Genomic DNA, 15,288 nt, shown 5'->3' on the forward strand with positions numbered 1-15,288 from the left:
CTCTGAGCTGTCAGCACAGAGCCTGATGCAGGGCTCCAGCTCACCAACTGCAAGATCATGACCTGACCCAAAGTCGGACACTCAACTGACTGAGCCACCCAGTGATGCCTATCCCTTTTTTAAAATGTATTTAGGCAATACTGATATCTCAATAATTTTGAATCTTCCCATTCTAAAAACACAGGAAATCTCTCCATTTCAACTCTTTTTTATATATGTATATTTCTTAGCTGGGTTTTATGTTTCCCTTAATATGCATTTTGTTACAGGGATACCTAGGTAGCTCAGTAGGTTGAGCATCTGACTCTTGATTTTGGCTCAGGTCATGATCTCACAGTTTGTGAGATGGAACCCTGCATGGAGGCTGTGCTGTCAGTAAAGAGTCTGCTTGGGATTCTTTCTCTCCCTCTCTCTCTGCCCCTCTCCCACTCATTCTCTCTCTCTCTCTCAAAATAAATAAATGTTTTTAAAAATATATGCATTTTATTACATATGCATTATGAAGATTTTCCCCTAAACCTTTCATATGCTTAGTTTCTATTATATATGCAATCCATTAAATTTTCTACCTGGTGCTTCTTTTATTACTAAGATTATTTTATACTTATTACATTTATTTTATTTTATATTTACGTGTTTATGTTTTATTATATCAGAATATATTAATTAAATAATTGGCCAACTGAAATTTCCTATTTCTAGATGGTTTCTGTAGTTCTTCTTCTTGAGTTATTAAGTATATGTTTGTATCCTAGTTCATCAAATATGTACATGTTTATCTTTCATTGATATTGCAAAATAGTTTTTCGAAGCATTTGTACCAATTTACAGTCCCTCTAGCAGTAGGTAATAGCAGTTGCTCTGTATCCTAATGTATTCTTGGTGTTCTCTCCTTTTTCTTTGTTTTTCTTAATGTAATTTTAACTTAAAAATTTTAATATTGAAATACAGTTGACACTACGATATGTATGTGATTCCACATTTCTACACATTACACAATGATGAGTATAGTCACCATCTGTTACCATACCATGTTATTACAATACTGTTGACTCTGTTCCCTCTGCTTTGTATCTCCCTCATGACTAATGAAGTTATACACCTTTTCATATACTTACTGGCTACATGGACAATCATATTTGTGATGTGTCTTTTCAACTTTTTTAACCAGTTTTTTCTGGCGGACTGTTCATATTTTTCTTGTTGCTTTGTAATCATTTATATATTCTGAGTGTAAATCTTTTATCAGATATATACATTGTAAGTATCTTTTCTTACTCTGTTGTTTGACTTTTAACCAAATGGTGACTTTTGATGAAAAGTAGTTCTTAGCTTTAATAAAATCCACGTTACCAAGTTTTAATATGCATTTTGTATTCTATTTAAAAATTATTGCCTACTTCAAGGTTAGGAAAATATATTCCTATGTATTCCTCTAAAAGCATTGTTTCATTTATCAAATTTGGATTTTTAATCAGTCTAGAATTGGTTCTTGTGTATGCTATCAGGTAGGAGTCCAGAACATTTTTTTTCTTGAATCTTTAATAGATCCATCACCACTTATTGAAATAACCATCTTTACCCCTCTGCATTGTAGTGGCCCCCACACTGTAAATTATGTGTCTTTACAAGTGAGGATCTATTTCTGGGATATCTATTTTGTTCCATTGTTAGTTTGTTCTTTTGCCAATACCACACTCCCTTTATTAGTATAGCTTTATAATAGGTCTTGATATGTGATTGTATCAGTCTTCCAAATTGCCTTTATTTTTCTTCAAGATTGCCTAGCTTATTCTTCACCCTTTAGATTTCTAAATACATTTTAGAATCAGTTCAGTCCATTGGTTTTCTTACAAAATCTGCCAGAAATTTTATTCTGTTCACGTAAAATGTACAGATTAATTTTGGAAGAATTGTCATACTTTATAAGAGTGAATATTCTAATCTATGATCATGATATATTTTTTCATTTATTGAGATTTTTAATTTTGAAGTTTTTGGTGTAGACGTCCAAAAATTTTTTCCAAGTATTTTCTAACTATATGATGTTTGATATTATTTAAATATTTTTAAACTTTAATTTTCCATTTAGCTGTTGTTCGCACATTGACTTAAAATTGATTTTTTGAATACTCATCTTGAAACCAGAAATCTTCTTAAGTTTATTTATTATCCTAGTGTGTTTATAAACACTTTTTAATTTTTCTTAGATAATAATGATACCTGCAACTAATAACCATTAACACTTTTTCCCCAAAATGCACTGCTTCTTCTCCTTGTCTAGTAACACTAAGGATCCTTTTTCCTTCTTATTTTTCAATATAGTTTGAGATATTTTATCTAAAAGGCAATATGCAACTACAATAAGTTTCAGAGAATGGAACTTTCTGGGGAGTGATTTTAACTAAACATAAGAAATAACTTTGTGATAAAATATTAACCATGAAGGTGAAATTTCTGATTTTGGAAGAAGTTAGCAACACATCATTCACGGAACTTAAGCATCTTTCAGAGGCACTGCTGAAAGAATCCTTATATTAAATGGAAGTTGGATTACATAATTTCCAAGTTGATTCTCAAGTGTTATTAGTCAATAATTTGAGTGGAAAATAGCATAAAAGTCTATTTGGAAGATAACTGGTGAATACTCTTTGGGAAAGTTTGGTGTTAGGAGAAGAAAAGAGAAAGGGAGGCTTGTCATGAGTCAACCACTGTAGACCAGGGAAGAGTTTATGAAGGTCTGTATTACTGTTCGTGGTGGCAGTGGAAATGGAAAAGAAGGAGATGTATCTATGTCAAAGATTTGACCTTTGGTACCTGCAATACTGGGAATGGCTTAAAATTGAAGTAGAGATGTTATGGCAGACTGCATTCAAAAATACCGTATTTACCTGAGGGTATTGGATTTCTTATCTTATTGCTTTTTATACAGGTCTATAGATTCTGGAACAGTTTATGGCAGTGAAGCTGACCTTTTGGACTTTACCAACCTCAGTTTCAGAGGTAGCAGAGGCACTGAATGTCTGCCTCGGACTTAGGAGTATCAGTTGTCTGGAGGTTATCCAGAACTCACAAACTCTCCACTGATCCCCTCCAGCTTATGTTGATGGTTATCTGGAGAGGATGGGGCAGCAATATCGACTGTGTATATGGAGAATTAGTAGGCACATTTAAGAATATTTTATGGTTATGATGTGATTGCTTTGTTTATAATAGACATGAAACATTGATTTAAGCTGTATTCATGGTGTGGTTTTTCATAGCAATTACATCAGATGTTAGCATCTGAGATACCTTTTCCAAACAAGTAGTGTTGTGACATTATTTTGTTTTTCTTTATCACAAAATTTATACTGGATACATTTCTTTAATAAGAAAGATGGAGACATCATAGTTACGTACAGAGTAAAGAGGGAAAGTCATTCCTTATTCACAATGTTCTCTCTACCTCCAGAGACACTTCCCAGAATCAAGTCAATAACGTAGTGTGTATCCTTCTCTTGATCTTTCTGTGCTTTTGCATATATTTATGATTATATTTGCATATAAAATTGATTATCAATACATAAGCGGTACTTTCTTTATGAATATATTTTTATATATTATGCACATATATTAATATCTTTGTTTTGTTTTAACACAAATTATACTATATATATATACATATATATATATATATATATATATATATATATATATGTATATATATTCTTTTCTAATTTGCTCTCTAAGTTTGGTACCTACCCTGGTGTTGGTTTCTCTCATGTTTGGTGGTTCTCGACTGTCATTTTGTATTTAATTATCTATGACCACCTGCCCTATTTACCTTGGCTCGCACTGAGTATTTGGGAGGGAAGGAAAGGACTGCCAGAGAGAATGTGGGTACTTGTCTCACGATAAGGGGGGCTGGCTTATTAACTGGTGTATTGCCATGGCTTCCAGCTCCTAGCATCTTTCCTAACTCCCTTAACCTATGAACAAATACTTCAGGATGCCCACCAATTAGCCAGAGCTTACCAATAGCTGTAAGGAATGTCAGATTGGGCAGCTAAGTGTTCATACTGGAGCTTCCCGATTAATCATCCAAAACTATGCCCCCAGTTCTCTTCTACTTCTCCACATTGACTTGGCTTAGATTAGCCAGTTTTTTTCTCCTCTTGTGTTTTAAGCTATGAATACGTTTTTCCCTAGAGTTGATAAAATCTACTTCCTGTGTCTCTGGTCAGCCATATTTCATTATAGCTGACTGTTTTGTAGTGGTTTTGCATTCTTTTCTTTCTTCTTTTTGAAATGTTTATTTATTTTTGGGAGAGAGAGACAGAACATGAGCGGGAGAGGGGCAGAGAGAGGGAGACACTGAATCTGAAGCGGGCTCCAGGTTCTGAGCTGTCAGCACAGAGCCTGACGCGGGCTCAAACTCACGAAGCCTGAGATCACCTGAGCTGAAGACGGATGCTTAACCAGCTGAGCCACCCAGGTGCCCCTGCATTCTTTTCTTAATGATACTTCTGTCACTTCATGTAAATTTAGTTGGGTGAAGAGGTGGATGCCTATGTTTATTTCAACAATTTACCATCTATTTTATTTCTTTATTATAACAAAACCATTTTATGGAAGTTAATCTTAAAGTTGTGGGACCTATAGAAAAAACATCTCACCAAAGGATAATCATTTCAAAAATCCATAATCAAACCACTCTGAGAAGCCATACATGGTTTATTTTTACCTTGTGGACATTGTGAATATTTTCATCACCCTCTGTCCTAGTTCTATCTTAATCTCTATTTTCCTTTGCTTTCCTTTTCTTACATCTTAGAAATGCATTTCTTTATGCCATATTGTTAGTCATTTCCATGACTCTTCCTCATGAGAAAGTCTAAGCTTGTTGGTCTGACATCCAGCTCACTTGTGGTATGAGTATTGTGTGCCTCCAGCCTTGTTTCTCTTAGTGTTCTTGGTACAATGAACTTGTGGTTTTTATGAATCTGTCATATGTTGCTGCTTTCTCTGCTTGGAATACTGCTCCACTGTTCACTTATCTAACCCCTCTTGGTGCATTAGGACTGGACTCATCTTTCACCTACCTGGAAGCCCTCCCCACCCCACTTGCAGCCTTCTAGGCTGTGTTCAATGGCTGATGTGTATGTTCCCTCAGCCCCTGGGCACATTCTGTCGAGTACTCCTCTCGTACTGGAATTGTCTGCATTACTACTAGACTATGATGTCAGTTTGCTGAAGGCAAGAACTATGTCTTATTTATATGTATTATCATCTCCTTGTCTGGTAGGTAATAAATCCATATTGGATGGCTGGATAAATGTGTGAATAAAAGAAGAATGAACATATGACTGAATGTAAATTCTTGTCTTAAACTGTTAAATTCTTCTTGGAATAAAATTGATTATTATTCTTAGACAGTACTTTCTTTGCTTTATTTCATACAATGCTAACACTGTGCCATTGTTACAGAATGTCTGCAGATGGGTATATAAATGCTGCTGGAAGCCTGTGACACATACAGGTGCCCCGAAGTGCTTCTTCCCTAGGAACTGGGGCTATAAAGTCGACAAGAGACAGAATGATACAACAGGTGAGTACTGCCCTAATGAGGTCCCAGAGAACAACTCTTGATGACTCAGATAAGCTAACTGCAAAATAAAGGCTAAAAGCTGCCTCCCCACCCCCACCCCCCCAGGGTTTACCGCCAAGTTGAAAAGGCTACCATCCCCATCTCAGTTTGGATATGATGTCCCTGACGCCCTCTTCGCGGCTGACTATCAGACATCCAATCGTTTTCATTTTAAGGTTGGTTCTGTGGTTACCTTTGAATACATCTCTGAAGAATGCCACGCCCCTACTCTGGTTTCAGCTCATTCTCCTTTAGACACTGCATAGAGGTATGGAGGCAGAACATGCCTCTGTTTCCCTCTGCAGGAATCTCCCAATGGGTTGGGTAGGCTCTTTTGTATTTTGTGGGGGACATATGATTGGGTGATCTTTTTTTTTCTCATAAATCAGGAAACACAGGGTTAAGAATTAGAAGCTATTCTCACTGAGAGTGAAAATCCTTCATAGCTCTACAAGGAAATTATCTTTTTATAGCTTATTTATTTATTTATTTGGGGGAGGGGGGAGAATGGGTGGGAGGGGGGACAAAGAGAGAGAAGAGAGAGAGAGAATCCCAGCAGTGCTGACAGTGCGGAGCCCGACATGAGGCTTGAACTCATGAACCGAGAGATCGTGACATGAGCAGAAATCAACAGTCAGTCACTCAACCGATTGAGCCACCCAGGTGCCCCAGAAGTGGTCTTATCTGGAGTTGTTTTTTCTCTTTTTATTCTGATAGATCACTGATATGGATAGCAAACGCTATGAAGTCACCCTTGAAAATATTGACTTGCTTGATAGGACTCCTAAGACCTCTAATTTGAACTATCACGTAGAGGTCATTAATGAGCCCTTCAGCTTCAAGATCATACGGACCAGCAACAAAAGAATCTTGTGAGCTTTTCAACACTCTTTGTGTATCTTTGAATGAATATATAGTCTCAGTATCATTCACTCTGACTTACTAGGGGTGGGTAATGAGATAAGTATGATTTGGGAAAATATTTGGACCTCAACAAAATGTCAAAGCTTTTACTGTAGATCATTAACACTGTTCATCTGTCATGACTGCAGAGCACAGCATACTAAAAAATAAATGTGCTGGTGTGCTAAGTTAGATAAAAACACTTGCAGTTAATATACATTCTGAAGTAGGAAATGTCATCGTTTTGGATTACCATTCACTTTGCAACTCAACTTCACTGTCTAGCATTCTAAATTTTTATGTCCTGAGAAACTTGCCATGAAGAGCCTAATGGTGACCTGAGCATAAATCATAAACTGTACTGGAGAAAATACAAGGATTCGTGTCAGTAAAATTTGTATTCAAGTTCTGGCATCAACAAGCCACCAGTCAGCTTTGTGAGGTTAGACAAAGTATCTCACGTCAGCCTCAGTTTCCACGTCCGTAGAAAGGGAATCATAATGTCCACTGTTGCTTTGTGTACTGAGATACATTCTGGAGGCATCCAGAGTAGTGCCTGGCAAGAAGCAGACGCAAGCGTAAGGTTGTATCTGCTCTCTTCCTCCAGTCATCAACTTGAGCTTCTGGTGTCACGTCTCCGGTGCTACGCTCCTCTAGAAATAAAGAATCAGAGACCCCCTAGAAGGACCTTCAAAGGTAGTATGAAAGTGAATGAGAACATGCACAAAACAACTGTTCTCGAAGTTGATAGGGAGAGTAGCAGACAGTTTCCCGGCAGAGATAGCTGGTTGGTGACTCTCGTCCTTGCCCCATGGCCCAGGTTGGACACGAGCATCGGGCCCCTGCAGTTCGCCCATCAGTACCTGCAGCTGTCTTTCCGACTGCCCAGCACCTCCGTGTATGGGCTGGGAGAACACGTGCATCAGCAGTACCACCACGACCTGACCTGGAAGACCTGGCCCATCTTCACTCGGGATGCCGCCCCCACCAAGGTGAGCTCCCCTTCCTCCTGCCTGTTGCTCACAGGAAGGAATCTTTCTCTCCTTTCCAGAACGTGACCTAGAGTCAAGCAACCCACAGAGTTACATCCATATATTATTTTGCCCGAGTTAGATCTGTTTGTGTGGGAGAATACTTGTTCTTGAGGCTTATAAACTCATGATTAGTAATAAATCCATTTTTGAAAATCTCCCTTTTAAGGGAAGATATAATTAATGACTGTATGATAGCCTAATATATATTAGAAAATCCTTCTGCAAAATAACTCCGTCTTTCATAATTGAGTTGTATCTAGGGGAGAGCTTCGGCAGGAGCTATCTTCCGTAGAACTTTGTGGACTAAAAAATACTTCTTTTAGCAGCTTTAAAATTATTCAGACCTACTGAACCATAATCTGCATTTTTACAAGGCCCACTGGGACCCACATGCATATTAAAGCTGTTCCGGGGCAGTGTCTCTCAACTTATCTGTAGTGAAGGATCAGTTCCTTTCTCTCTCTCTCTCTTTAATCCTAGGAAAATGAAATAGGATTACTCAAAGACATAAAAAATATATGTTTAAATTGAACAGATATAAAATCACTCTTTTAAATTGCTGTACGAGTTCCTGAACTCTTTCTCTTGATTTTTGTACTTTCCTTGTTGCTGACTTAAACAGTAAAGCCTGTGGGGAGGTACCAGTTCGTGAACAAGCTTTGAGCAGCATTGCTTTGTAGAGCATGTCCTGAGGCCTCCATTGTGCTTGTAATGTTTCCCAAATCTGTGCAAGAGGAGCAGGTTAAGTAGCCCATTAACTGGCCCACCTACCACTATCTGATGCAAGGAAGGGAGCTTACTTACTGAATGAAACAGAGAGAAAAAAGCAATGGCCAGCACATTCACTAAAATGCTTGCTCAAGGACCCTGACAAATAAGGAATGCTAAGCATCATACTAAGCTTGGCCTTCCATAGCTAAAAAATTCTTGAGTTATGTAATCACAGATTAAAGTCTTTGTGTACCTTCCTTCCTCCCTCTCTTCCTTCCTTTTTTTTTCCTTCTCTCTCTCTTTCTCTCTCTCTCCCTCTCCCTCTCACATTTTTACTGTTATACACACTATCTTTTTTTAGATCAGTGTTCATCACAGCCCCGTGATGGGTTCAGTATCTTTTTCTTTTTCTTTTAAACCTATTTACTACCTAAGTGTTATATAGTAATTATAGAGAAAATAGAAAACACAGCTGGCATAAAGAAGAAATTAAAACTTTCTCATACTAACATCATCTTCTGCTAACATTTTGTTGTGTGTCTTTGCCAATATTTTCCAAATTAAAAAAAATTTTAATGTTTATTATTTATTTTTGAGACAGAGAGACAGAATGTGAACGGGGGTGGGGGGGCAGAGAGAGAGAGGGAGACACAGAATCCGAAGCACAATATTTTCCAAATTAAAAAAAAAATAACTTGACTGAGATACTATTTATATACTTTATAATTCGCCTGTTTTATTTTTTTTTTCAACGTTTTTTTTTAATTTATTTTTGGGACAGAGAGAGACAGAGCATGAACGGGGGAGGGGCAGAGAGAGAGAGGGAGACACAGAATCGGAAACAGGCTCCAGGCTCCGAGCCATCAGCCCAGAGCCTGACGCGGGGCTCGAACTCACGGACCGCGAGATCGTGACCTGGCTGAAGTCGGACGCTTAACCGACTGCGCCACCCAGGCGCCCCTAATTCGCCTGTTTTAAATGTACAACTCAGGAATTTTTTAAGCACATTATCGAGTTGTGCAGCTATCATCATAATCCAGTTTTGGAATATGTTTTCCTCATACAACTAGGATCCCTTATACCTTTTTCAGACCTAATCCCCTTTCCCACCTCAGTGCCCATGTCAGCCCTGGGCAATCACTAATCTACTTTCTGTCTGTATAGATTTGACCTCTCTGGATGCTTCATATAAATGGAATTATGCAATATATGGTTTTTCACTTAGCACAACATTTATGAGGTTTATTCATGTTGTAGCATGGATCAGTTTTTCATTTCTTATTATTACTAATAGTATTCTATTGTATGGATATACCGCATTTTATTTATCCATTTTTCAATTGATGTTACCATTTCAATACCTTTTTTTTTTTTGAGAGAGAGAGAGAGAGAGAGAACACAAGTGGGGGAGAGGGAAAGAGGGAGAGGGAGAGGGAGAGGGAGAGAGAGAGAGAGAGAGAGAGAGAGAGAGAGAGAATCTCAAATAGGCTCATGTTCAGTGCAGAGCCTGATATGGGCTTGATCCCACAACCCTGGGATCGTGACCTGAGCCAAAATCAAGAGTCAGATGCTCAACCAACTGAGCCATGCAGGTGCCCCATCAATACCCTTTTGATACAATACTAAACTACATCAAGTATTGACCAAGTACAGGTTGTACACAGATTTTGATTTTGTTTGTTTTAGGATAAATAAAAACATTTTTAACATACACTACTATTATTTCCTATCATTTTTCTTGACAGGGCATGATTAATCTGTATGGAGCTCATACATTCTTCCTGTGCCTCGAAGACACCAGCGGCTCCTCTTTTGGGGTTTTTCTGTTGAACAGTAATGCCATGGGTACGAGGCATCTTTTTATCTTGGCAGGGATATGTTTTGCGATGTGGCTTTTATAAGAATGACTTTCATGGTCAGATCACTGTTTAACCAAAGGTATATTTAACCTACAATGCTTCTATAGAAACAGGAACCCCAAAGTAGGATAACCTGTTACAAATGTAGTTCATGCTAAAAGCTATTTACATTGAAAACTGCTTCAGGGTTCTCTTTTGATGCAATGTTATCCATAAGATTCTGTGGATAATAAGATCCATTGACAGGTAGGTCCCAAAGATACCTGTGGATTTCAACACGTAAACCAGGCTGTCTATCTATAGGTGGCAAGGCTGTGTTCTGCAGGCTGTCTCTCATAGCTCATCCCTACCCCACTCCAGAATCTTCCCCCTCTAGCTTCTGGACTAACAGAACCCTTAATAAGGACTTATTTTTATTTTTATCTGTAAGTTGTAATTAAACTCATCTAATAAGGTTTTTAAATAAGTTATATCACTCGCAAATTCCAAATATTTGTATTGTTCCATAGCCAGATTAAAATAGAATTGGTTCTTCTTTCTCTTAAAAAAAAATCAGTTCTTCATTAGTGTTTTACTCACTTAATATTATGATAAACTTCAGCAATCACCTAAAAAAAGAAACATGTGATTTTCATCTCTTTCAAAATGAGACTGCGATTGTTTTGAATAGCTCAGGTATTCACATTCTAGAGAAAAGTATATTTGCAACCATGAAGTTCTATTAACTCTCATTTTAATCTTTTCAGAGGTCATCCTTCAGCCTGCTCCTGCAATCACTTACCGCATGATTGGGGGCATCCTTGACTTTTATGTATTCCTGGGAAATACTCCAGAACAAGTGGTTCAGGAATATCTGGAGGTATGGGCTTTGCTTGTAGAGAGTTATAACTTATTGCTCTTATCTCATACACTCATTATAAATTAAGAAGAGAAAAATTAAATTTATGTAAGCTATGCATTATGAATGCTGGGACTGTGAGTCTTTCATCGGTCGTGTGTTTATTTTGATGCACATTTGTTGGGTGCCTGCTGAGTGCTAAAGAGGCATTGTGCAAGGCTTACTAAACGCAAAAATAAGTCAGATACCATCCTGTTTCCAAGGATATCGTAGTCCATCCATATGTGATCCATCATTCCAAACATCAACAGCCACAAATCAGCAGAATTTATTCATTCATTCAATAAAGAAAAATTTAGTGAAAAGAAACTATGTCAAAGGAACTGTGCTATTTAGTTTTTATTCAATTTTTACAACAGGAAAGAACTTTAGATACCATTTAGCCTGAACTTCCTGTTATACAGATGAAAAACCTAGGTATAGAGAGATGAAGTGACTTGCTCAATGTGACACAAAGTCATGTGAAATATGGTCCCAGATACCAGCTAATTTGTAATCAAATAGGGGAAGTCTGACACTGTCTGAAATAATTATAGTAGGAGACACCTTACAATAAGTGCCATTAATGAGGTGCAAAGAAACTGTGTGGGAATTCGGAGGCACTGTCACATGGGAGGGCAGCGGCTTCTAGGGAACAATGTGAAATGGGGCTGTGGCTGAGATTTTCTCGGAGTGTTGGCTTGAGCAACTTGAAGACCTGGACTTTTTTTTTTAGTTTATTTTTATTTATTTAGAGAGATAGAGAGCAAGCAGTGGGGGGCGCAGAGAGAGAGAGAGAGAGAGAGAGAGAGAGAGAAAGAGAGAAAGAGAGAGAGAGTCCCAAGCCAACTCTACAATGTCAGCTCAGAGCCTGATAGGGAGCTCAAACTCATAGACCAGGAGATCATGACCTGAGCCAAAGTCAAGAGTCAGATGTGTAACCAACTGAGCCACCCAAGCACCCCTGTAAACCTGGATTTTAAACATAGTCCAGTGTTTTTTCACGTAATCACTCATAATCCTAGCAATCCTGATTCCTTTTTCCTTAGCACATACCACTATCTGAAATTATATTAGGCATTTATGTATTTCCTTTAATCTCTGTGAGAGCAGGAACTATGTTTGCTTTATGCTGCTATATCCCAAGCGCCTACATCAATGCTTAGCACATCATAAACACTCAGAAAACATTTACTGAGTGAATGATTATTTTTTTCCTTCCAGTATGACACCATTATTCAATCATTTTTGCTAATCCCATTATTTTGTGATGTTGCAGTTGCTGAGAATATGTTTAGGTACTTAGGAAAGAAAGATGTGAGTTGTAGAATTTTGCAAATTACCCTAGGAGATTTCTCTTGACTCTGACATTTTTAGATCTGGGGGCTTTATAGAAGGTGAAATGTAAATAGTGTTTTCTGTGTCAGACATGGTCCTCAAAACGGTAATTTTTTAAATGCTTAGCCAGGCCTGTGTCTATTTTTTCAGCTCATTGGACGACCATTCTTGCCTCCCTACTGGAGTCTTGGGTTCCAGCTTAGTCGCAGGAACTATGGCGGCATCAATGGATTGAGGAAGGTTGTGGACCGAAATCGTGGAGCTGGGATCCCATATGTAAGTTGGAACTTATCAGTGTAAGACAGCATTTCCTATCTTTTAGTGTTTGCATCTAATTCAATTTATTAGGAACATACACAAAGAGATAGATGGAAAGTTGGATAGATAGATACATAGATAGGGACATCTACTGTCAGAAATTTGCATGCTAAATTACCTATATCATCATCAAAAGAGCTTGGTTTATGGAGTCAGATGGGTATGGTTTTGAATTTTACTTTACTTCTTCCTAGTTCTGTCAGTGTTGGGCTAGTTAATTAACATCTCTGAGTCCTGGTTTCCCCCTTTATAAAATGAGAATGTAAGGCTGACTTCGGTGGACTGATAGTGAGGATTGCCTTACACTTTATGGAAGACAGGCAGCACAGAGGATGAACTGTTGACAAAGTTAGCTGTTATTTTATAAAAGAAAGCAACATCTGGGGTGATATGGCTAATAAGAGCTGATGGCTATAAAAATGACTTAGAATAAGTATCTCATAGTGACCTTGCACACTCCTTTAAGATCTAGCAGACTCTGATATCAAAGCTCTCTTGTTCCAGAGCTCTGTTTATGATGTTCAATGTCCACCAGTAAATAGATAATTATTAAGTGTATAATATTTGACAAATTCATCCAGGAGATACATAACATTATTAGTGAGGTTATCAAAACAATTTATGTTGGGCTAGATCTTTGGAACTGTGTTGCAAGCATATATTTGACTAGGATCCAATTTGGCTAGGATATATTTGACTTTGGCCTGATCTCAGGACTTTTCAATCCCCTCTCAGGGCAGAAAGGGGAGCAGGCAGAGAGATGAATTTTTCCTGGGAGAAAACATGACCACTGTGTTGTTTTGGAGTAACTGATTATATGTTTCATTGTAATGCTCCCAAATATGCTGTCTGCAAGCATTCAATTCCAGGAGGAATCAGGCCAGGTCTCAACACGTCATTATGATTTTATAAGGTGCTTTCACAATCATGGTTAACTCTCATTTATTGGTATTTGGTACATAAGGTAATGGAGACTCACTGCACAGTTCATAACTTTTCCAAGGCCACTCCAGCTAGCTAAATGGCAGGACCAGGATTCAAAAATATTGCTTTTGACTACGAGGGGTGTTGGTTTCAATCTGTCCCTGTACCTCTGATGGGAAAGGCTTTTCTGAGGTGTTGCTGATTCAGAAACAAATGAGCTTCTCTTCCATGGATTGGATCTTTCCCACCACGTGGTTCCCGAGGACACCTGGGTACTAGCTGACTGCCTTGTGTGAGAACAGATGTGCCACATTGGCAATAGGCCACAAGCCACATTTCCTTCAGGCCTGCAAGCCAGAGCCTTCTAATACACATGAGAAACACTTACTTAAAAGACCTTCGGATGTCTTTGAAGTTGTGGCAGGTTGGAAAAAAAGAGCAGCTGGGGTCACCTTTGACTCCTATCACCTATCACAAAAGCCTCAGTCGACCCCACCCACCCATGAATACGACCTGGGGAAATGTCACTCAACCCCTTTGCATTTCAGTCTCCTCCCTGAGAACAACACCTGCCCATCTCAGATTGATAGGCAAACCCTAGAATAATGTGTGTCTGAGAGTTTGGTCAATTAAAGCTCTGCCCTCTGTCATTGATCTTTGTGAGTTATTACTCTAGCAGTTTTATAGAACAAGATGACTGTTTTCTCCTCTTCTGATATATTCTAGCTTAATGTTTAGGCTCCACGTTTGCACAGTGTTATAACATTATGAATATACTTACCCAAACAGACATTTAAAGCACACCTGTTTCACGTCAAGCATCCAAGCTCTTGAGTTACAGAGATGAACAAGACACAGTCCCTACCATCAAGTTCCCTCCCAAGTTCCTCCCTTATAACATGCACCTGTGAGGACAGAGAGAGAGACAAAACTACAACGTAAGAGCACCTGCATCTTTCAGAAGGGGCTTATATACTTCTAGGAGGTAGCCAAGTCCCGGGAGTTTGAGGATCACTGAGAAACACAGCTTCAGTTTTAGTCAGCAAGTACCAGAGCTATGATACCTTCCGTGAGCACAGCGGCATTTTCTAACCGGCGGGTTGGATCTTTCAGGACGTCCAGTACTCTGACATAGACTACATGGAAGGGGGAAAGGATTTCACGATTGATAAAGAGGCTTTCCCTCGTCTCGAAGATTTTGCCAAAGACTTGCATGGCCAAGGAATGAAATATATAATCATTATGGTATGTTCAAACAAATCTGTTGCCTCATTTTTCCTTTCAAAGTGTAAAAGAAATTTACAAAAATAATTGCTATCATGTTTATTTATTAGCATCCTGGAGTATTAAATGACTCTAACTACCAGCCCTATGAGACTGGAAGTAAGAAGAGAGTATGGATCTGGCAGGACAATGAATTTGCCATTGGACAGGTAATTTTGCAAGAAAATCACTAACTTACAGTCATCTGGGGAAGTCGGTACTTTTGTTATGAGAGTGAGTAGAAGGCAGTATCATTACTGTTTTCATGGCTTTAGAGGCTTCCTTTAATATTATTTTTAGACCAATAGATGTCATAGTAAAATAATTAAAATTCTGGGGGATTTAAAAAAATTGAAATATATTTCACATATGACATTGTGTAAATTTAAGGCGTACGATGTGTTGATCTGATACGTTTCTATATTGCAGTAT

General features: G+C 38.3%; 1 protein-coding gene across 1 annotated transcript in view; it reads left to right on the plus strand.

Annotated features, from left to right (window-relative positions):
* MGAM2 (maltase-glucoamylase 2 (putative)) overlaps window positions 1-15,288 on the plus strand; it is an 85,789-nt gene that overhangs the window by 9,042 nt on the left and 61,459 nt on the right. Inside the window, exons 3-11 of the mRNA XM_049641985.1 lie at window positions 5,470-5,590; window positions 5,696-5,805; window positions 6,347-6,501; window positions 7,353-7,524; window positions 10,023-10,122; window positions 10,883-10,995; window positions 12,502-12,627; window positions 14,707-14,838; window positions 14,928-15,026. Coding sequence (XP_049497942.1) covers window positions 5,470-5,590; window positions 5,696-5,805; window positions 6,347-6,501; window positions 7,353-7,524; window positions 10,023-10,122; window positions 10,883-10,995; window positions 12,502-12,627; window positions 14,707-14,838; window positions 14,928-15,026 — 1,128 coding nt within the window. The remainder of the gene's footprint in view (window positions 1-5,469; window positions 5,591-5,695; window positions 5,806-6,346; window positions 6,502-7,352; window positions 7,525-10,022; window positions 10,123-10,882; window positions 10,996-12,501; window positions 12,628-14,706; window positions 14,839-14,927; window positions 15,027-15,288) is intronic.

This window comes from Panthera uncia, chromosome A2 (genome assembly GCF_023721935.1).
Source record: "Panthera uncia isolate 11264 chromosome A2, Puncia_PCG_1.0, whole genome shotgun sequence".
Classification (NCBI taxonomy): Eukaryota; Metazoa; Chordata; class Mammalia; order Carnivora; family Felidae; genus Panthera; species Panthera uncia.